The sequence below is a fragment of the Embiotoca jacksoni genome, unplaced genomic scaffold (genome assembly GCF_022577435.1).
Source record: "Embiotoca jacksoni isolate LCO1_2020_lvr unplaced genomic scaffold, fEmbJac1.0.p SCAF_59, whole genome shotgun sequence".
NCBI classification, from domain to species: domain Eukaryota; kingdom Metazoa; phylum Chordata; class Actinopteri; family Embiotocidae; genus Embiotoca; species Embiotoca jacksoni.
In genome coordinates, this window is record NW_027185413.1 from 828,090 (window position 1) to 849,629 (window position 21,540).

A 21,540-nucleotide genomic window follows, 5' to 3' on the forward strand; every position below is an offset into this window, starting at 1 on the left:
ATGGATGGATGGATGGATGGATGGATGGGTGGAAGGATCAGGTGTACAGGTGTTCCAATAAAGTAGTTGCTGGCTATGTGTAATGGTTACTATGTATGATATGCACACAGTGCTTGTTAGCTGGATTTATTCATCACTGGTTGTGATGAGATTTGTTGACATAGAACATTAAAATATGTGTTTAATAACAGAACTGTTCCTGAGAGTCACGTTACATCTCACAATGTTCATTGTGAAGAAAAACACCAGCTCACTTTTCAGTGTTTTCGTGAGTCATTTTTGTAGCTTTATTGTTGCTTTACAGTAACAGTCATTCGTTCTCACAGTTTGTGTCAGCTCAGTTTGTCACACACAGAACCTTTAAAAAACTAACACACACACACACACACACACACACACACACACACACACACACACACACACACACACACACACTCATAACAGCAGTGCTTGTAACCCTCCTGCTTTCTAAAACAAGGTGAATGGAGTGATGAGAGTGGCGTTCCACTAAATTAATATAAAGGTTCAATGGTACCACTGATTGAAGCTGCTGATTATGTAGAAGAAGAAGAAGAAGAAGAAGAAACGTGTCAAGAATTGCTGGGCTGAGAACTGTGGATCCAAAAGGACAAAGCCACTGTAAAGATAAACTGTAATATTTAACATGCAGTAGGTTTTCAGTTTGTGTCTGCACATGTCAGGAGAGCCTGCTGACTCAGCACAAATGATAGCAACTCAGTTCGTCAAACCTAGCAGGAAGTACTTCGTATCTTCTGACGTACATCATCCAACTCAATGAAAATATATCATTTATTGTAAATAATTGGAAATTATTTATGAAATCTGTTTGGCTTGTGGTCTTTGCTTTAGGTTTATAGTTGGAGCAGCTGGTGACAGTCCAGACTGTAACCTTTATTTAAATGGCATTTGATGGTTTTATTTACAGCATAATCCTGAAGAACCGGTTCTACAGGAACCGTTTGACATTTCATATTCAGATCGCTTTTAAATTCAGCTGATTTAAGTGAAGTTTGTAAACTGTGTGTTGAAGTTGTCCTGGCAGGACTGCTGCAGGACCGGGTGTGTAACAGATAATTAACAACCTCAGGTGGGGGAATGTAAGGTGGATTTCGAACATGTGTATTTGACTGTGTGTGTGTGTGTGTGTGTGTGTGTGTGTGTGTGTGTGTGTGTGTGTGTGTGTGTGTGTGTGTGTGTGTGTGTGTGTGTGTGTGTGTGTGTGTGTGTGTGATCAGGTACATCTGTGGTTCGCGCATTCTTCTTGTTTTGACAGCAGAGATGGGTCGATTATAAAGTTATCTAATCAGGACAAACACACACACACACACAGCAGATTAACACAATAATACCTAAGACACACTACATTAGCCAACACACAGGCACAAGGAGGACGTGACAGTCAGCTACAGTACGAACGAGAAAGACAGATTATGCAGGAAAGCAAGAACACACCTGCACACACTCACACACATGCACACACACACACACACATAAAAACCCATGTAAAGGTGTGAGATCAATAACTTCTTTGTCCACCTTGGGTCTGCATCTGATCTCCAACCACATCAACTTCCCGTCTCCTTCTGTTTCCTCTCCTCGCACCTCCTCTTCCATCTCCTGTAAAGAAGGAGAAATGTGAATCTGATTAACAGAAACCAGATGTTTCCCACAGTCCAGCTGCAAGCTGAAGAGGGGCACCTTGAGGGAGTTCCGATTGCTCCTCTGTTTCTGTATTCGATGCAAAATTTTGTAGTTTTACAACTTCACACTAACTTCTGACTGGAAAAAGTTTAACTCCACAAGTTTCCAAGATGACTGCGTTGAAGCTGCTCTAAAAGTTGATGATGTTTCCTTCTGCACTGCTATATACATAAAATCACATCATAGTTTGAGCTGCACATGTTTCAATCCACTCCTGCTGTGGAGTGGTCAAAAGCAGTTCATCTCCACACAAAAAACTGAGGCTGAAGACTTGAAATAAAGAAATAATAAAAAAAACAAATCAGGCTGCCAGAAGAGAGACGAAACACAGCAGTTGACTGAATTATTAGCAGTGTTTCAGATTATATTGGTATGTAACTAGTTCATTATTATACAAGTTAGTTTGACAAATGAGTTAATATTGTCTCCTGATTGAGTGAATCATCATCTCCGTCGTCTCCTCTTACGGAGGACGTGAGACAATCTGAGCTCACCGAGAGGAACATTCAACAGCATTACAAAAATGAATATCTTAGAATAAGTTTACCATAACCTGTTAACAGGCTCGGTTAAAAATAGAAAAAAAAAAAAGGGAAATAATAAAGTGAGGCTGTTCTGGCACGAGCAGACCTTTACTGAATAGTTCTGGTTTTCTTTCCTCCGCCTCTGGTCTCGTTCACAGGTCTCGTCTCAGGAGGGTTTGTGCTGGTGGGACCGGATCAGTATCCGTTTACACCGCAGACAATAGTCCTCTGTTGGTTCTCCCCTTTTCTCTCCCTCTGCCTCCTCCTCTTTCATCCCTCTGGCATTCTCACCTCTCTTCCCCAGATTCAACCTTCAGAGGGTGAGCAGCATTTCTGTGTTGAGATGTATTCAAACTAACTGTTTTAGTCATTATGTGATCATAAGTCCTTAAATACCAGGTCTGCATGGACAGTTTACGTCTCATGAGGAGAACTCTCAAAGCTAAAACAGGAATGTGTCCTCTGTGGCTCTGGAGAAAGTTTTCCGGACCATGATGATGTCATCAGATTGATCTTGGCTCAGGATTTTTTTAAAAAGCCTGTTTCACAAACCAAGAAATGTAGTTTGGAAAAAAAGCGACCGAGTTGCTTTACAGGAAATGTAGGATCCAGCATACAGGGTCCTTACCGAGGCTCGCTGCACCAGACTATTTTTCACAGCTTCAGTCTTTGCTGTGATTATATTGTGAAAACCCAATTTTCAATAAGGCCACAACCACAGACTGGATATAAAAGAGTTCGTAGTTTCCAGGTCTGAAAAATGGTTCTGATCCAGAAGTGTCTTAAGCTGCAATACCAGCGAGTGCCACTAGAGGTCGGTTCCAAAAAGCCTCCGGCTCCATAGATTCCCATTCAACTTCTCTCATCAAGGTGCAATAATTTTAAAGTAGTTTGAACAATGGTGGCTGTGGTGGTTTCATTACACAACATACGGTAAATGGTGGTCAGTTCTGATTGGTTACAGGCTGCTCCAATAGTTTAAAAAACAAACAAACAGAGGTCTATGCTCATTATGATGCAACGAGCCTTGCCAGACCCATATATTCAAGCAGGCAATTCATGCATTACACACACAAGGTACTACAATGAGTATATTTCTGCTTCTGCTAAATGAACAAGGCATGCTGGGAAGTGCTAATTTGTTTTTCTAATAACCTCTCTGGGGTGAAGGGAGGGGCCCAACAAAAGTATTTGCACCAAGGCCAATCACAATTATATTAAGGCCAGGACTGTCAGAATAAAAGTTTGATTTCCCTTCTTTTTTTACCCTCCTCTGAGGTCCAAAGGTTCTGTGCTGCTTCCCTGCCGCAGTGCTGCTGAGCTAAATCTGGGATGTCTTCCACACTGTGTGCTGTATATAGGCTAGTCCTAGATTAGTAACTGAACTGGGTTAGTTCTTCCAGGACTTGATCCACTATGCTGTGGTTTCAGAGGACCCTAATACCTCGGGGACAGTATCCCTCCTTCCATTAAAAGTCTGTCCCATGTGAGGAAATGTGCTGAACTGACTAAACATACAGAGGACAGTGTTTGGTGATAAGTGGAGCAAGTGCTGGTGAGGTTTTTTTTTTCCTCTTTTAACTTTTAATGTAAATGCTAAATTTAAGATTCACTAATCAACTCTGTGTTTCTCCTCCTCTTTGTAGTTTTGCAGTTGAACATATTCTATTTCTGTTCAGTGTCACTGCCGGCAATAACACCATTTGCAGAGGGAGGCAGCGGTGAAGAAGCTCTGATAAACCCACTGGACACAACCTGTCAAGAGCCGGACAACACGCAAACACAGTCAACGGCTATAGGTAGTGATTATAATGGAGTATTTAGCAGCTCGGGAGTCAGATTGGTGGAGACCAAAACAGAGCTACAAAGAGAATGAATATTGGACTTAAATTCATCAGAAATACATTCATAGAAATACTGTTCTTTTTAACACTTCAGGAGAATACTTTTTAATCCAGGTGAGTTGCTTCCTGGCTGACGTACTGCATGTCCAATCAGGACAGAGTTGTTACCTTCAGTATTTGAACCTGTAGATCCCACAGTTTTTCTGAGATGGCAGTGGAGAGTGGGAGTCACTGGAAGGCGGCGCGGACCGTCCGGTCGCTGAGCGGCTGGGTGGGACGGAAGTTGTCTCCCAACATCCCATCATTCCCTTCTGGCAGCTCCGCCCCTTTGAAATGAGACCGCAGCCTTCGAAACTCCTCGATCTGTGGAGACAGAAGAAAATACATTTAACATTAAAAATCACAACTGGGTTAAAGCTTCTCATCTCAAAACCCAATTTATCATAAATTTAGCCATATGACGGATTAATGTTGACATCCTTGGATTAAAGTGGCTCATTTACAGATTTTACTATCTATATTTTCTATTTTGCATGACAAAAGAATTCCCGCCAAAATGAAAATATTCAGCTCTTTTTCTGAATATTAATGGCAAAGGGACCTTTTTAAAGCACTTCTACACTGTCTGGTCCCAAAAGAAGAAGCCGTCATTTTCCTCTTTAACATGCTGCTTTTGCGGTGTTGCTTCCTAGAGATACACAGGATCCTTCGAACAGATGATATTTCAAATATTTGCACAACACTCAGACACCTTGAGTGTTTGTTAGACACACTCAGCTGATGAAGCTTTCAGTGCAGAGTAAGAGAAATGTGGTTTAGGGAAAAAGATGGGACCGCACCTTTCGTGGTATCTCTCACGACAGAAAAAAGGCCTTTTAACACAATGATAGTGTGACAGTTATTCCTGGTGACTTCAGTTTCTAACAAGGACAACATGTGCCTCAGCAGATGGATGGACAAACCACCTGTAGTTAATCCCAGTACCACACCAAAGAGTGAAACACACACCTGCCCACGAAAGGGTCCACTAACGGTTGGCTTTGCATCAGCGAGAAGAGGTCACGTGACAAATGTCATGCGACAGAGGTCATTTGACAAAGTACAAAAGGGCTGAAGTCTGCGTAAAGAGGCAGGTTGGGGGTGATTACTGTATTTTTCGGACTATAAGGCGCACCGGATTATAAGGCGCACTGTGAATTAACGTGTCTATGTTCACACATAAAACGCACCAGATTATAAGGCGCATTAAGCAAAACAACACAGTCTGGTAAATCAAACTTTCCACTTCCGGACCATTGATTCATTGATGTTGAATTCTTTGGCGGCTCTATTCCCATGTTCTGCTGCGTAGCTAATTGCTTGGAGTTTGAAACCCGCTTACCAAAGTCATACTTACACATTTCGACAGATTTTTGAGCGCATTGCACCACATAAAATCGATCAATAAGCACAACAAGTAACCATACATAAGGCGCGCTGGATTATAAGGCGCACTGTCAATTTTTGAGAAAATTTAAGGATTTTAAGTGCACCTTATAGTCCGAAAAATACAGTCGATGGAAAAACACCAGACAACCTGGAGACCAGTTTGAGTCTGCAAGAAAGTTCTTCACCAAAACCATTTAGTTTTGGTGCCTCATCTTAAACCAAATAGTTTAGTTTTACTAAACTTAACCGCTGTTTTTATTTGTTATTTCTAAACCTAACCATGTGTTTTGTCTTACCCTGACACAGTACTCTCTAGTGGAGGATATCCTCATGATACTGATAAGTTTTGACTGATCTGGTCGTCGACAAGGAACAGCATCTTTTTCTTTCTTCTTTCTCAGACTGAAATGTTCAGATCAGAACTCACAAACGAAGGATCCAAAATCTGACTTGTGTGTTATTGCGGCCGCTGCAGATGTTATCATCTCCACACAAAGGTACTGGGGCGTCGTTGGCAAAACAAACATATCAGTTCCTGTGCTGTCGTGCAACTGGCTTACAGACAGAGGATTTATAGCACACTGTCAAAGTGCAAAAGCTGTAGGCATGGCAACAGTTGCTTGATATTTGTATGCACATGTTCACTGTGCACACGCACTCCGGGTCCTCTAGGAGTCAATAATAGCCGGATGTTTGAGCTGTGTATTTTAGATAAGCAGGACCTGCTGTTTTAAAAAAACTGTTGCTGTTAGCGGAATTCATTCAGCAGTGGTTAAAATAATCATACAGAAAATAAAGACCTACAAATCTCACAAGTAAGTCAGCATGTTCAGTAGTGAATTTAACCGTATCTGTCTGCAATGTTCTATTGTGTTTCCTTCACTCGACTCTACTTTAAACTTTTAATATTTAATGTCTTAACAACCTCAAGAGGTTTGTTTTAAGGATAGCCGTTAATCTGGAAGTTTTCAGAGTGTGATGTAAAGCTTCTTTGTGAGGTGCAGGTGAGTTGAGGGGTGCAGAGAGAGTGACATAAAGGAAAGATGCTGTGTGAGATAAAAGGGACCAGATATTTAAAAAACAGCAGGAAGTGGGTTATTGTAGTGTGACCCAGTGATTTTGGCTGCTTATCAACACGGTCAGGAGCTGCTGCAGCTGCTTTGACTCACATATCAAGTCACTATCTGAATAACACAATGCACATATTTATAGATTCAGTTCGCCCTGACGCTTGGTAGTTACTATCATAAATGCATTTATAGATCATTAAAATGCTTCTTATAAGCATGGCAAGGGAAGTTCACTTATAAAGCAGCTTTCATACACAGCGGTCACCTGAACTGTTTTATAAAGGTCAAATTCAACATCTGAATTTGACTTGTCTGAGAATTATCATGTTTTTAAGTTTCCTTCAGTGTCAAAGTGATTCATTGATCTTCTGAACATCCACTGCAAACAAGACCTGCTGAGCGCTCATTTCACTTCTGATGGTCCCGATTGACCCAAATGTCAAGAGTCGTCGGCTGTTATCGTCTCTGTAGTTACTGCCTGGGGTTAGAGCCCAGACTTTTAAAACCCCTCCTCTGATCTGTCGTTCACTGCCTGTGGATGAAATATGAAGTGGGTGATTTTCAGACACATTTTTGTGTTCCTTCTTGATGAGCACTGCATCATCTGACTGTTTGTGGGAAGCAACTAAAATGAGATAAATAGTCACATAAATTGTTCTTGCATTTTTTTTAAAAAAGGAAACATTTGTTTTCAATGATTCGTTGAGACACTTTGCGGTGTGTATTAGCACACATGAACTTTCCTGTATTTGTTGTGCGTGTGCCAGTCAGCTGGCTCCCATCTGAAACCCTGTGTACTCTAAGAGAAAGTACAGTTTAGGGTTGATTCTGTCAAAATACAACATGTTAATTGAAGAAATAATGTGCGAGCAGAAACCCTCTCCAGGATCCAGTCGGTGTTAATGTGACTTTTAAATAGAACTTTGTTGCTGAAAAAAAAGGATGCAGAGTTACAGCATCCTTTTCAGGGGGTGAGGTGTTACATCCACGGTGTGTCTGTGTACCTGCCTGGTCTGATTGTTCTCTTTCAGGAAGTCTCACCAACAATTAACTGCTCCAGACCAAATTAGTGGCACCCTATGAGGCTTAAACAAGCCCCACCTCCAACCATCTCCCTTTATCTAATTGTGCCTTGCTGCCCTTGAGCCAGGGTCGTAACAAAAGGTTAAACTCCTTATAGTCTCTGTTGTCTCCATGGTAACTGATGTGACTCTATGCAGCCACTCTGACAGTGACATGGACCTTTTTCCTATATTAAAAAGCCAATTTGATGTCTGCGCTGCAGCCCAACATTAGCCTCAGTTAGCAGGCAGCATTTATGATCATTTTTAGTATCTGCAGATATAATTATGTCAATGAATACTCCTGTATTGTTGTTTGGCATATTAAAACATAAGTGATGTATACTCTGCTGAGCTGCTTCATATTTTGCCTTTCTTTTGCTCTTATTATTCTCTCACATCGGCCTGAGGCAGGAGGATAACTACAAGTCGTTCTTTCTGTTAGCATTTCAAAGGGTCAGCAGGTCAAAGGTCAGCGAGCATCCCATACTGAAATAAATGTCGGAGGGTTACGAACATCTGTCTTTACAACAACCTGCTGTTAGAGAGCCGTGCATGAGGCAAAGGCTGAGTTGAAGTTTAAATCTGTCAAAGGCAATGTGACGGACTGACTGACCGGCAGTGGGTGTAAAGACTTCCTGTACCGCTGTGAATGCCAGAGCGCTAAAGGTCAGAGGTCATGAGTCACAGAGGGGCCAGGACATATTTACTGTATGTGCAGCTACAATGGGACAATAGAGTTTCAAGTTTCTCTTGTTAGACGACCGAATGAGTATCAAAGTGTAATCTGCTTTATGATCTTATTTCTGCCTTTAGATCCCCTAATTTTAATACTAGCTACATTTTTGCTACTCTGACGAATAAAAGTAAATTGTCTTCCAACAGACATTGAAGAAAATGTAATTTCAAACAACTGAAGTATGATAATTTGCCCCGAAACACAACATGTGAGACAGTTAGGTAGACAAGACTGAGGTTTCACCAAATAAGAAAGGAAATCATACTGAGTCCTGTTTGCTAAAACATAATCTGCCACAGTTTTAAACCTACAGGTTTAATGATGCTTTCATTCCATGTAGGTGTGCCAGTCAGCCAAAGTACCAGTCCGCTGAAAATGATCCACCTGAATGGAAGGCAGCCATCTCTGATTTTACTGCTATATTCAGTCTGTTCATGCTTACACTGTTTATCAAGCATTGTAAAAATAAGTACTTTTCTTACTTTCCATTTTAAGATATTTACTTACTGCTGAGGCCTCACTTTAAATGCTTTTATTGTGAAACAGCTGCAGGATGAGCTCACAGAGCATGTGGATAGCTAATTAATTCTTGCTCATTAAAAGCTAATCTCAATCTAAATTTGAGGATTTTTTTTTTATTTTTTATGCAAAGATAAATTGTTTGTCCACTTGGAGACAGTGGAAGAAGCTGTACATAACAGTGATGTACTATTCCCTATCTGAATTTAAGAATCCAGCATCCGTTGGGAGTCAAGTGTCTGTCTGTCTCGTGTCCTCCTCTAAAGCGTGTAATACACCCGTCGGTCCACTAGGGGATATCGTGTCAGGCTCAGCTCTTGTCTTGCGTCGGTGTGAAAGTATACACATGTCTGACCAGCCACTACAAAGAGTGTAAAAGTCAAACACAGGCAGGAGGTCCGTAAGAAAGGAGAAGTCAACATGGAATTCTTGTAATATAAGTAAGTTACGTGTTTAACTTTCGTAACATAAGTAAGTGATCCATTATTTATGTAAAAGTACTTATTTTAACCGAAAATCCTGATAGTTTTGGTTCCTAATCCTAACCGTTTTACATTACGGCTTCCTCCCATCATCCAAAAACATGCACCTCAGGTCAGGTTACCTGGCGCCGAGCTAGTGGCAGCCTGCTGCAGCATCTCCCCCCTGAGAGCCCCCCTGCTGTAGTGAAGACATTTCCCCTCGGGGATTAATAAAGTGTATAAAATCAAAAATCAAATAAACCCAAAAAATGATCTTTTCTCTGATCAAATCCAGCCACGTGGGTTTTGTTGTGAAACCCCACACCCACCCCCCTCCCACCGAACGCTCCACTCATATATCCATAACTTCATAAGTCTTAAAATTCCCCCACAAAAAAAACATTCAGTTGCATTCAAAACTTAAATAAAACCAACTTTAACTGATCCAAAAAACAACAACAACATTAAAAAAAAAAGACACTTGACCAAGTTGGAGAAGACGACCCAAAAAAGTCAGGACCAACTTACAGCACAGACTCAACTAGCAGTTAATACTCCAAAGCAGGATTTGTTAAAAGAATAATCAGTGAAATATAGCTGGACAGTAACTGTTTGAATTTTTAAAAGCCAGCTGGTTAAAATGTTCGTAACATGAGAGAAGGAATATAAGTCCTTCGTGTTGATGTTTTACCTGTAACTGTGAGATAGTGAGAGGGTAGCGGTAGAGAATCCAGGTCACGTTTTCACTACAAGGCGGCGTGGTCAGAGATCCTTCGTACACCCAGTAGTCTCTCAGCAACGGGTCTGAGGACACATTTCACATTCACTGTAAAATACATAATCCTGTCCAAAAAACTGTAAGAGTGAAAACAGCATTTATACCTCAACTGTAATAACATCACATTAAAAACTCTACATTGTCTATTAATCTATTTATTCATCCAATCCTGCAGGGTTTTTTTCTGAAATGCGGAGAATAATCTTGAATTTTTTTCACCATCAATGTTTGAGGTTTTATAATCATAATGCACTTACCAGGTAACAGAGTGTTGGGGTTGAAGCAGGGGATTATCTTGTTCTTCCCCTGATGGAAATAAAGTGACACAACAACCGTTACTCTCATCATGTTCCATGTCAACATGCTGAGTGTCAATCCAACATCTGAAGATCATCGAACCTGCTCGGATCTTCTCAGTTTCAGTCTCACCTTGTACTGCAGATCCTGTAAAACCTCAGTGATGGCCTTCAGACCCAGATGCTCTTTACCAATCTGATAAAAACACAAACATTTAGAGGTTTCAGTCAGGATTTATCTGCTGACGATAATGTCAACGATTGTCTTCATATGTCAGCAGTGTTTTAGGCCGGGGTTTTAGTTTATAGCTGCTGTTACCTTACAGGAAGTAAACAGGAAGTGGAAACCAAAGAAGCTGTTGAAAACAGGACGTGTGAGGTTGACAGTGTTAAGACTGAGGTGTCAAGAGGTCAGGGATGTTTGGGATTAAACGTAGACGATCATTGAAAGCCACTGTTTTTTCACGGGGTGTGTTTTCCTCAGCTGGAAGGACTCAGGTCATTTCTGATTGGTTTCATTCAACGGACATTAATCAAAGGTCTTTAGGAGGTTCTCATGCACACACACTGAGGATTATTCTCTGTGGAAGTCATGATGGAGAGGAATAAGAGGAATTTGACAGGAATGTAGGACATATATAACATCACCCTGATTGGGTGAATTTAATCTGCAATTAATCTGTTCACTCCTTTAGGAAAACAACTCAAACAATCCCAGGAAGGGAAAAACACAGTAAGACTGATAATGTGGTGAAAAAGTCCATGTTTTTAAAAATATGAGACATTGAGGGGAAAATACATTCAAAATATTATAGAAATATATCATGTCAAGCAGATCCTAGTTTATGAGCTCCACCTAGTTTGGCACAACAACATCTTTCCTTCAAAAAGCTTTTAATGTTTATTGAAAGTGTTGGGAACATGAAATAAAGTTGAACTTTAAAGATTTTGAAGGTTGTAGTTTGAATTGCTGTTAAACCGTATTGTGTTGTGTTGGGAGGTTTTTATAGTTCGTCTAACCTTGTTAATAAAAGTTGGGTGGACTGTTTGAAAAAAATTAAAGGAAAATGATTAAATGCAGGGCTGTTCATTGAACTGTTTCAGTTTTGGTTGTATGTGTGACACTGTTCATTGTTGTCAGTTACTTCCTGTTCTCATTGTTTAGTTGTGTCTCTCTGTCCTCTCAGTTTTTCATGTTCACTTTCTGTTATATTTTAATAACTGACTTTCTTCTCGTCTTAACTTCTACCTGTGTCTGATTGTCCTGATTGTTATAAAGTTTACGTGTTTCCTTCCTCCTGTGTCACATCATTGTCGTTACTTAATTTAGTTGTCGCAGCGCTTCTCCTCAGATTCTTGTAAGTTTGTTTGACCTGTACATTTTTTCTTTTGGACCTTTGTTATACTTCTGCCTTTTCTAAGTTTAACTGCCTTCTTTTGAATTCTGGACCGAACATTATTTTTCTATCTTCAAGATTTTGCCTGTTCACTCGCCAATTCATTAAAAACGTCACTTGTTTTTGAGTTGTGCGATTGAGTCCCATTCCTGATTTCATAACAATGTGTACTTAAGTTAACTTGAGTGTGAATAACACTGACTCGTATTTGTAAAAATGCGTCTTCTCTCATTGCCCTGAATGTTTTCAGATCTATACAAATATTTGGGAACTAATTGATGATTTGCTCTTCATTCAAAAAATCCAAGTCCTTTTGTTGTTGGGTTGTTTCTGCAGTTGTTTTTGTTTTAATGGAAATTGCTTCAGTCTTCAAATCGAAATAATTAATATAAAATAAATATATGGTAGATAAGCACGAGTTTCACAATAATTACATCTATTGTGTCAAATAAAAAATGCAGGGTCTAATACACTTATTCGGGTTTTAAGGTAACACAAACTAAAAATACAGAGTAAAAATATGGCTTATATTTTCACTGAATAGAAGCTCATTTTTATACTTCGTTGAATATGAATAAAAACTGAGGAAAGTTAACCCTTTATCTGCCTCCTCATTGTGGATGTTTACCTGCACAAAAAGAGCGATGATGAGGACTCCGTTCTTCTTCCCCAGAGCGTCCTCCAGCGTGTTGAACAGAGTGCTGTTCCAGTGAATCAGATGGAGCTGCACACACACAGACAACACAATAATGCAACCTGTGATTGAGAGGTCATTGACGGAAACAGGTGGAGGGAGCACGAGTAAGTATGAGAGCGAGAGAACATCAGCTGGTGGTGACTGAGGGCTTTTACGTTAAGAGAGACAAGTGCAAAGCATCAACCCTCAAACCAGCGACACCAGACTGTAACCGCATATCTGACGAGGCTGAAAACTGCCAAATCCACAACAGTGGAAATATAAATACATCAAATCAGAGTGACATTTGAGCTGTAAGCCTCTTTATGAATATCTGAGACTTTTCCACTGAGCTTTAAGTTTGTGATTTGCAAAAGCAGACAAAAGCTGTCTTAAAATAGTAACTGAAGTACTTTTGAAATATGCAGCCTTGACTTATAAAACGTCTCCTTTTTGCGCTTATTTAGCAAAGTTTCAAAGAAAAAAATCTGGAAACTTTCTGTATTCTGGTCAACAAATCCCATGAAAAGACTGAAACCAAGAATGAACAAGTCGGTCTCTTACTGTCCACATTTGTCTCCAAATATGTTGTAGTTCTAAAATGTGAATTCAGTAGTTTCATTAAAACAAAGTCAGAGAAATAAAAAGCTGGTAACTTCAGTTTTCAACTTAAACATGAAGAAATAGGACATTTATATTATATGTTATACATATCTGGTGCTCTAAGAAGTTTTTGGATCTGTATCTAAGATCGCTGTCAAATTAAATTATAGTGTTTGTGTTCATGGTTACGAATGAACAGGTCACCCGCTGTAATGCTGTGGCTCACTGATGTGATGAGGTTGGGACCAAAATGGAGCTCGATGACAAAGAGGAATAGACACAGATTATTTGTTAAAAGGATACTTTCATCAGTTAATCTTATCATAGGATTTGTTGACAGTAACAGAAATAAGAAATATCAACAGACTCATTCTTTAACCTGGATGTCTCAAAAAGTCTCAAAACACAAAGATGTTATAAATTGCTGTCATTAAAATGCATTATTTGGCTGTTTTATGATCTGCCACCTATATGGTTCGATTCAGGCTAATAAAACCACTTGGTTAACTGTGGAGAAAGATTTTTAATGGTTAAACGAATGTCAACGTTTACCGTTGGAAGGAAGATACAAGCAGTCTGATGCTTTTAAAGGCCAAACATCCACCCTGACCTTTTCCATTTCAGGTATTTTTGCATTATATCAACTAAAAGCAGCTTCCACATTTGCCCAAAGACAAATATTTTTATTTGCATAACCGAACCTCATCGCAAGACGGAAACAACAGTATAGGACCAGTTCAAAACCAGTCCTACTGCCATCGTGTTTCACATTTTTTACTCTGAACCAAATCTAAACATGGTACTCCTGGAATGTTTCATGTTGGATTTGGACATGATTTTCCGTTTTTCAGGGAAAATTAGGCAACGAGGAACCGGATGATTAAAATAAGGTTGAAGGTTTATTGCATGTTTGAAACTATGACACCCCTCCCACCATGCTGACCTCCAATCCTGACTTTCCGCCTTGCTGCAGAAATGGCACGCTACCTTCATCAGTGCAGGATGTTTGTTTTGGATGTAAGTAACTCGTGAGGTGCCGAATTGTCCAGTTTGGACATAATTTCATGGGATTCTGGACTGCAGCAGGAAATAGAGGCATAAAGTCAGCAAACTACTTTTACTTTTTTTTAAATTGCAAATTCTCATTTTAAGGTATGCATGTTTGACATAAGTGATAGCAGTTACTAAAAGATATTGGTAACAGCTCGAAAAGAAACTGACCATTGACCCCTGAATGAAAAAATGAAGTAGAAATGAAATCAAGTTGCGTTTTTTGGCATTTCAGTTTTGACCCTAAAAGTCAAGTGAAATGCCAGACATTAGTGTCAGGACATGCTGCCTGAGAGACGGCACCCGAGGTCATCATTTTGGCCTTTGAAGACAGTCAAAGGTTTCGTAAATACACTTATTTATGTGAAGAACTATCTCTGTGTCTTGTTTCTGAGTGAGGGTGGGATGACGGGCGGATCAGTGTGGCATCTGTTTGGATCTACGTTCAGACCCCCACCGATGGTCACCAGGTTTAGGCTGTGACCGAAAGAATGAGATCGTGGATTCAAGTGGCTGAAATTAGTTTCCGAAGGGCTGAGCCTAGAAAAGAAGCTCCAACATCCAGAGGGAGATCATAGGAGCTTCTTCACGTCTAACAGACACAGTTGGACGATGGAGGGATGGATGGAGGGATGGATGGATGGATGGATGAATGGATGGATGTAGGTAGATAGATAGATAGATAGATAGATAGATAGATAGATAGATAGATAGATAGATAGATAGATAGATAGATAGATAGATAGATAGATAGATAGATAGATAGATAGATAGATAGATAGAAAAGTAGACACAATGTTTTATTAGTGAGCTTTAGTGATGTGAGTATGTCATTTTCAGTTTTGGAGAAAGAAGACCATTACCTCAATTTCAGTTTAAAGCTTTTCTTTCAGACCATTGAAATAAATAAACCTAAAATAAAGAGACCCTCGCTCCACACACTCATACAAACACTTTGATTGTGACTGTGAAACCACGTTTCTGAGCAGCTTCAGATGTCAGAGGTCTTGTTAGAGAAGAAGGACTCGACAAGCTGCACTGTTATCTGAGGAAGGACGAAGGCCAGTGGCAGTCTAAACATATGAACACTGTGTTTCTTTGCTATTTCAGACGTGGTGGTGGTGGGGGGGGGCTTCATGGTCATGGCCTTACTTCTGTGTGGTGCACGTGTGTGCTTGCACCATCTACCTCCATGGGGAAAGCCTTGAAGTTGACAGTGTGCTCTGATCCCCTCTGGTTCTCTTTGCCCCAGTGGAATCGAACCTCGTGGAGCTCGTACTCATGATCGCTAGGCAGCGGACCCCCGGTAACCACTGGCAACGGCACAGGAAACCCGGGGCATTGTGGGCAAGCACACACAGGAAGCGGGAGGCAGATTAAAAGAGGTCAGAGCAAAAGTGAGAGAGAGAAAGGGGTCATACGCAGATACACATTATGTATAAAATACATGCATCACTCACCAATAAACTACCAAACAACAAACATGCATCATGTGTTGTAAGAAGCTCTACAGTAAACGTGTTGTGGGTGCTGACATCATGTCGTATCTACTGGGAGTCACCTGACTTGGACTTGAGAATGATGCGGACCGTGTGTCCCTCATTGATGACCTCACAGTCCCGACACACCACATAGTTGGGGGACAAACCGACGTCCAGGAGCGTCGGGTCATACTGAGCCTCCCTGGAGTTTAAATTGATGGGAGACTGGTACTCCCCGTTGGCTGCTGGGAAATGGAGTCCCCACTCTACACCTGTGAGTAGAAATATTCACACAAAACACACTTTAAGTGAAGCACAATTTCATATCATTCTTCTAAAATAAGTCTGTTTTTCAGGGTATTTGTAGTGTTCCCATCATGTAAACTGTGTTCACACATTTTGACTGGCCGATGCAGGAAAAGCAGGTGTCACTAAAAACTCATTAGATTAACAGTGGTTGCACTCCGGCTGCGTTCAAATGGAGCTCGTGAGTTTGTGTTTACGACATTAAGTCGTGTGCACCGTGTGCTCTGCGTTCAAGTGGTTAAGTCATAAAGACACTGTTGCTAGGCAACAGCAACATGGATGGCGTCTAGAAGCCACAGAGGCTAACAGTTTAGCAAGCTAACAGGCTAACATCATGCAGGAAATACAAAGACACAGAGAAAAAAAAACAGGCCTTTGGGAAGATCAACATTTCCCTCAGACATTCAGCTATTATCTAAGTTATGAAGACAAACTCTGCATAACTCAAATTAATATTTATTAGCTTAACATCCAACAAAAAATTTACCTCCATGCCCTCTGATATTTTGGTAAACGTCAGCAAACACGTCACAACTCCTGAACTCGAGGCTTACAGAAAATTTAGAGTCCCGACCTTGTGAATACCACAAGAGGGCGGCGTTCACGTGGACTCTTCTCATGTACGCGGTGAATACAACCCCATTGGAACGCAGCGTCTGTTCAGGTGTCCTAGCAGCCTTCAAATGTGGTCGTGTTTATGAGAAGAGTCGCTTTGTCTTGCCGTACTGACGACCTTCGACCTTTGAATTCTCCGAAAGCCCGCCTTATACCTTGCTTAATTGTTAGCCTCAGTGGTGCCACACTACCAGGTTTCTACTTACAGTATGTCACCTAGTGACAGCTGCACAGGTGACAACCAGCCCAACTTTGTTGTTTGGAGTCATATTTGCTATTAGTGGATGATACATGACAAGATACAGCAACTTAAGCTTTACAATGATGCCTTGATGTCCTTTTTTTCTGATTGTCTGCTACAACAGGAGTTTTACAACCTAAACCATCTCTTACTGTTAATTGGTCCAACCCAATTTAGTCAGTGCTTGAGAGGTCGGACTTTACGCACAGATTTAATGATGGATTCGTCAACACAGGGTTAAATCCAGGACCCTAAAAGTGAGGCAGCGTAATGGAACTCAGCCGTCATTCATTTTCTTATTTCCACCTGTGATTTTCCTACTATGACGTGTCAAAACGTCTCATTTACGTGTTTGTAAGCCATGCAAGCGAGCTAGCATGCACAAACCAGTACAGTTCATGATTTTAAATACACGTGTTACATGGGGTCAACAGTGCAACTGAACCAATGCTTTAATTATAAGAACAGCATCAGGTCTTCATCAAAGCTCCTGTTCAAGAGACAGTGAGTGGTTCATACCAGAAGCCCATTAGTCAAACTTTTATCAACCAGTTTTACAAGATTAATACATGTTAAAAAGTAGTTATAGCAAAATATGTTTCTGAAACAGAAGGAAAAATATGGATTTCCCATTTACATGTGTGTTACATGAGGTTGATTAAGATAAAGTGTCCAACCCCATGTGTGGCAAACACTTTCTGACAGATCAGACCTGATGTATGGGTTTAATGTTTTAATGAATAAAGCACATCTATCCATCTTTTCCCCCAATCAGCTGTCATTCAGCAAAATCATTGATCCGAGATCGAGTAATCTGAACAAGCAAAGCTGTATTTTACACTTTTAGTTCACTTGAAGTAAACAGAGGGAGAACTTGTGTTGCAATGCACAGCGTAATGACAGAAAAATCTGTACTTTCAGAAACGCAAAAAGTGACCAAACACCTCAGACGCTGGTGAAAACAACGGCCGGAGGAATTATGTTTTCGGTTTGTTGATCTGTCCCGTTGTCTGGGACCACAATGTCTCAGGAACACCTCAGGGAAAGCTCTTTAAATCTGATTCCAGTTTGGAGACTCTGAGAGAAGGTTGAAACCTCTGGAGATCTATCTTTTGTTTAAACAGCTGTTCATTTTCTTGAATCATTCACTGTATTATCCTCAACCTGATTAATCGCCACCCTTTCATCTTTATCCTGTTAAAGAACACATTTATATTGAGGCTAAGTCCTCTGTGTGCATGTATATATATACTGTGTGCGTGTGTGTGTGTGCGTGTACTTGTATTACTTATGTTGTCGGGACATAAATCTGTTTACACAGTAACATTCATACATTCACAGTAACGGGGACAAAAAGTTGGTAATGTAAATAATTAAATTTGAAGGTGAAGACTTGACTTGAGGTTGGAACGAGGGTTAGGTACTGTAAGTAGTTACGGTTGGAGTTACAGAAAGCCTCCAGGATGGGACTGTAGGTCAGTGTAACATCGTCTGAGGTGATGAGAAGAGTTGTTTCAGAATGACATATCGACGAATGTTACAAAAACCAGCCATTCTTTTATTTTGAAACTGGCTCTCCTCCTTTCACCCTGTTTGCTTCTCTCAGTGTGTGAATAAGATTTCTTACTGTGATTGTGACAATAGGAGCTTTGCTGTGAGCAGAGGACCGAGTCTAACGTGCCTGAAAACAGATTGAAGCAGGTTGTGGCTGCAGAAAGAAGGTCAGCCTGTCCTAGATGGGAGAGTTGACATTCAGAGTTACTGCATACTGTGTAAAATAGATGTTGTAATATCTTTGACCAAACAACAGCAGGAAACTACATTAGATAAAGAGAGTAATACGACAGGTAGAGAAAGTGACACCACCACAAGTCTAGATTCACTTCAGGCTTCAGTGCAGCGAGAGCAGCGTGCAGTGTGTGAAACCTTCCGTGTTCATGAGAATGAACCCAGCTCCACTCTGCTGCAGCAGACCAACTCTCCACATCCACTATTCACTCTGCAGCAAGGGGGGGGGGGGGGTGTCACATTCCCTCTTTCCTCAGCAACTAGCCTTGACAACTATTTAGTGAGAGCAGCGAGTGTTTCACTGCTGATACACTACTAGAGCTGAAAAGGCTGTGCAAAACTCTGTTTGGAAGGATACAGAAATGAGTTTTTGTTGTTTGTTTGGTAAATTGTAGTCAAGGAAACCCAAAGATAATGTCTTTATGCTAAGCTAGGCTATTCAGCTCCGCATAGCTTCATGTTGATGGCCCAGACAGGAGACTGGTACCTCTTATAACTCTCCAAAAGAAATGTATTCACTGTTTCCTTCATATATTTTCACATAGACTGTGTGTTTTTCTCATTCCGAAAAACTGAAAGGTGATGCTGGGTTTCATATTCTGTAAAAATTACACAATTTTGACAAATCTCACCGAAATTCCTGCAGTTTGTCATGTTTATAAAAATCTTCTGGGAGCATTAAAGAACTACAGCCCCCATAAATTGTAGCCAGGTGAGGAGTCTCGTACTTCCTGTCTGTCAGAGCAGAATCTCCAGCTGTTTTTGGATCTTTTATGGAGCCTGGTCAGTCACTTGATGCTCTGTTTTTGATGGAGTGGCAGCATGCAGTCAGCCTGGAGTGTCCTTTTCAAACAACCAAAGCAATGAACCAAAAGCAGCGAAAAGCAGCTCGGAGAAGCAGCGTAGGAATTTTACAGCTATTTAATTCAGTTAATGATCAGCTTATTTTTCTATATCATCAGGGTGCTTTTGACTTGATGTTCATTTTGTGAAGTCATCTGTAGTGAAAAGTAATCTGTTACAGCCAGAGTAAAGTTTAAAAACAGTCTGAATGCAGTAACACTGCAAATATTTGGAATAATTGGAATAAATAATTGGAACACTAAATAATTCTTATAACTTCAGCCCTGGCTTAGTGTTTGCGATCCATATATCACTGTCTTATTTATGTGTACAACGTGTTCCTCATCATTCAGTATACTTACAGTCAGAATTATACAGGTCAGTATCACTGTTCATCCCTCCATGCTCAGGAAAGGCAGCGACAGGAGGAAGACAGAGTGAAACAACACAACAACACTTAACTGGATGACATATTGCAGATAACTCTATGGCAGAGAGTTTAATATTCGTAAACCAGATGGCTTTAAGTGTCTGTGTAAGTATTTGAATCTAGAGTCCAGACTTTCTTCTCCTACATGGAAAAGTTTCACTGGAGCACCAGTCAGCTCCAGGTGAGCTCAGCCACATTAGTGTCGCATCTTGTTCGGATAAAGATATAAAAACAAACTTTGTGGCGAGTTAAAGGGGCACTCCACCAATTCTACATGCAAAGAATCAGTCACGAGGAGAACTATGAAGCATTTGAAACACTTGTTTCCTGTTGCTCTGGAGGAGCTTCATCATATCTGAGATGGTAACACTGATGCTTGGAAACTTTAGAGCAGAAAGCTTGAATTTCAAACTGGGAGTATAAAATCAGTAAAGTTTTTTGTGTGTGTGTGTATATAGTCTGTGTGTGTATTTATTAATTGCTCTTTTCTTTTCTAAAATAATATATTTTTTTATCTGTCTTATTTCTTATATCTTATACATATTTGTAAAAAAAAAATGTCTTGTACATATTGTACATCGACTGAACAAGCTGGACACCTCTCACCTCCTCAATGAGGCTGTAGGAGCTTTAAGCAGCTCCTTTAGCGTAACTGTAAAATTGCAAAGAATTCTGGGATTCATCGGTTCATAATATCATTAAAAGATTCAGAGAATCTGGAGAAATCTCTGAACACAAGGGACAAGGCTGGAAACCAATATTGGATGGTGGTGATCTTCGGGCCCTCAGGCAGCACTGCATTAAAAACACACTATTCTGGAGTGGAAATCACTGCATGGGCTCAGGAACACTTGTGAAAACCATCGTCTGTGAACACAGTTCATCGCTGCGTCCACAAATGCAGGTTAAAACTCTCCAAAGAAGAAACCAGATAGAAACATGATCCAGAAACACCGTCGCCTTCTCTAGACCGAGATCATTGAAGATGGACTGAGGTGAAGTGAGCATATATTTTTCATAAAACAATGCAAGTTCTCAGCTTCATCATTTGATATGTTGTCTTAGGTATATTTTCAATTAAATATGGGTTTATGTAATTTGCATATCAATGCATTTCTTTTTTTATTTACATTTTACACAGCGTCCCATCTTTTTGGGAAACATGATTGTACTGATAATATGTTCAATACACTGCCATCTATTTGTTTCCGAGATGTCAATTATGCATTGCAAACACTGGCTTTACACAAGTTTAGCAATACTTCTTCCTAAAAAATTATGAGAAATGATATAACATTTGAAATGCAAACTACAAAAGCTAAATCCTCAGCTCTTATTATGGAACCTGATATTTGGACTTCTATTTGCCTTCCACTGTAGAAGAGAAGAGCAATCTGCAACACAGAGGAGTAAAACCGACAGTCACTTGTTTTAAATTAATTTGTACATCTTGTCTGGACAGATTGTTTTTACAGTGTACTAACCAAACTAAGTCTTTAAAGTCAACACTGCAAAACTCCCCTTAAAGAATGACCAGGCTGACACAGAGAGGACAGCCAGCTCCACGGTGCGTAAAGTGTTGGATTCAGATCCCTTCACATCCACCTGGACCCTCAGCTCATCTCCCCGTATCCCCTCACACACCGATGAGCCTACCTTCCTCGTAGC

General features: G+C 40.4%; 1 protein-coding gene across 2 annotated transcripts in view; it reads right to left on the reverse strand.

The window, feature by feature from the left end:
- Positions 1 to 261: 261 nt before the first annotated feature.
- ca8 (carbonic anhydrase VIII) overlaps positions 262 to 21,540 on the reverse strand; it is a 22,006-nt gene continuing 727 nt past the window's right edge. Inside the window, exons 1-9 of one of the 2 annotated variants that reach the window (XM_069173261.1) lie at positions 21,529 to 21,540; positions 15,730 to 15,921; positions 15,357 to 15,481; positions 12,468 to 12,563; positions 10,576 to 10,638; positions 10,404 to 10,452; positions 10,060 to 10,172; positions 4,259 to 4,453; positions 262 to 1,638 (exon numbers count right to left, since the gene is read on the reverse strand). The exon at positions 21,529 to 21,540 is cut by the window's right edge and continues 727 nt beyond it. In XM_069173261.1, the coding sequence (XP_069029362.1) occupies positions 4,319 to 4,453; positions 10,060 to 10,172; positions 10,404 to 10,452; positions 10,576 to 10,638; positions 12,468 to 12,563; positions 15,357 to 15,481; positions 15,730 to 15,921; positions 21,529 to 21,540 (785 nt within the window). In that variant the 3' untranslated portion in view covers positions 262 to 1,638; positions 4,259 to 4,318. The remainder of the gene's footprint in view (positions 1,639 to 4,258; positions 4,454 to 10,059; positions 10,173 to 10,403; positions 10,453 to 10,575; positions 10,639 to 12,467; positions 12,564 to 15,356; positions 15,482 to 15,729; positions 15,922 to 21,528) is intronic. The other variant, XM_069173262.1, reaches the window with a different exon arrangement.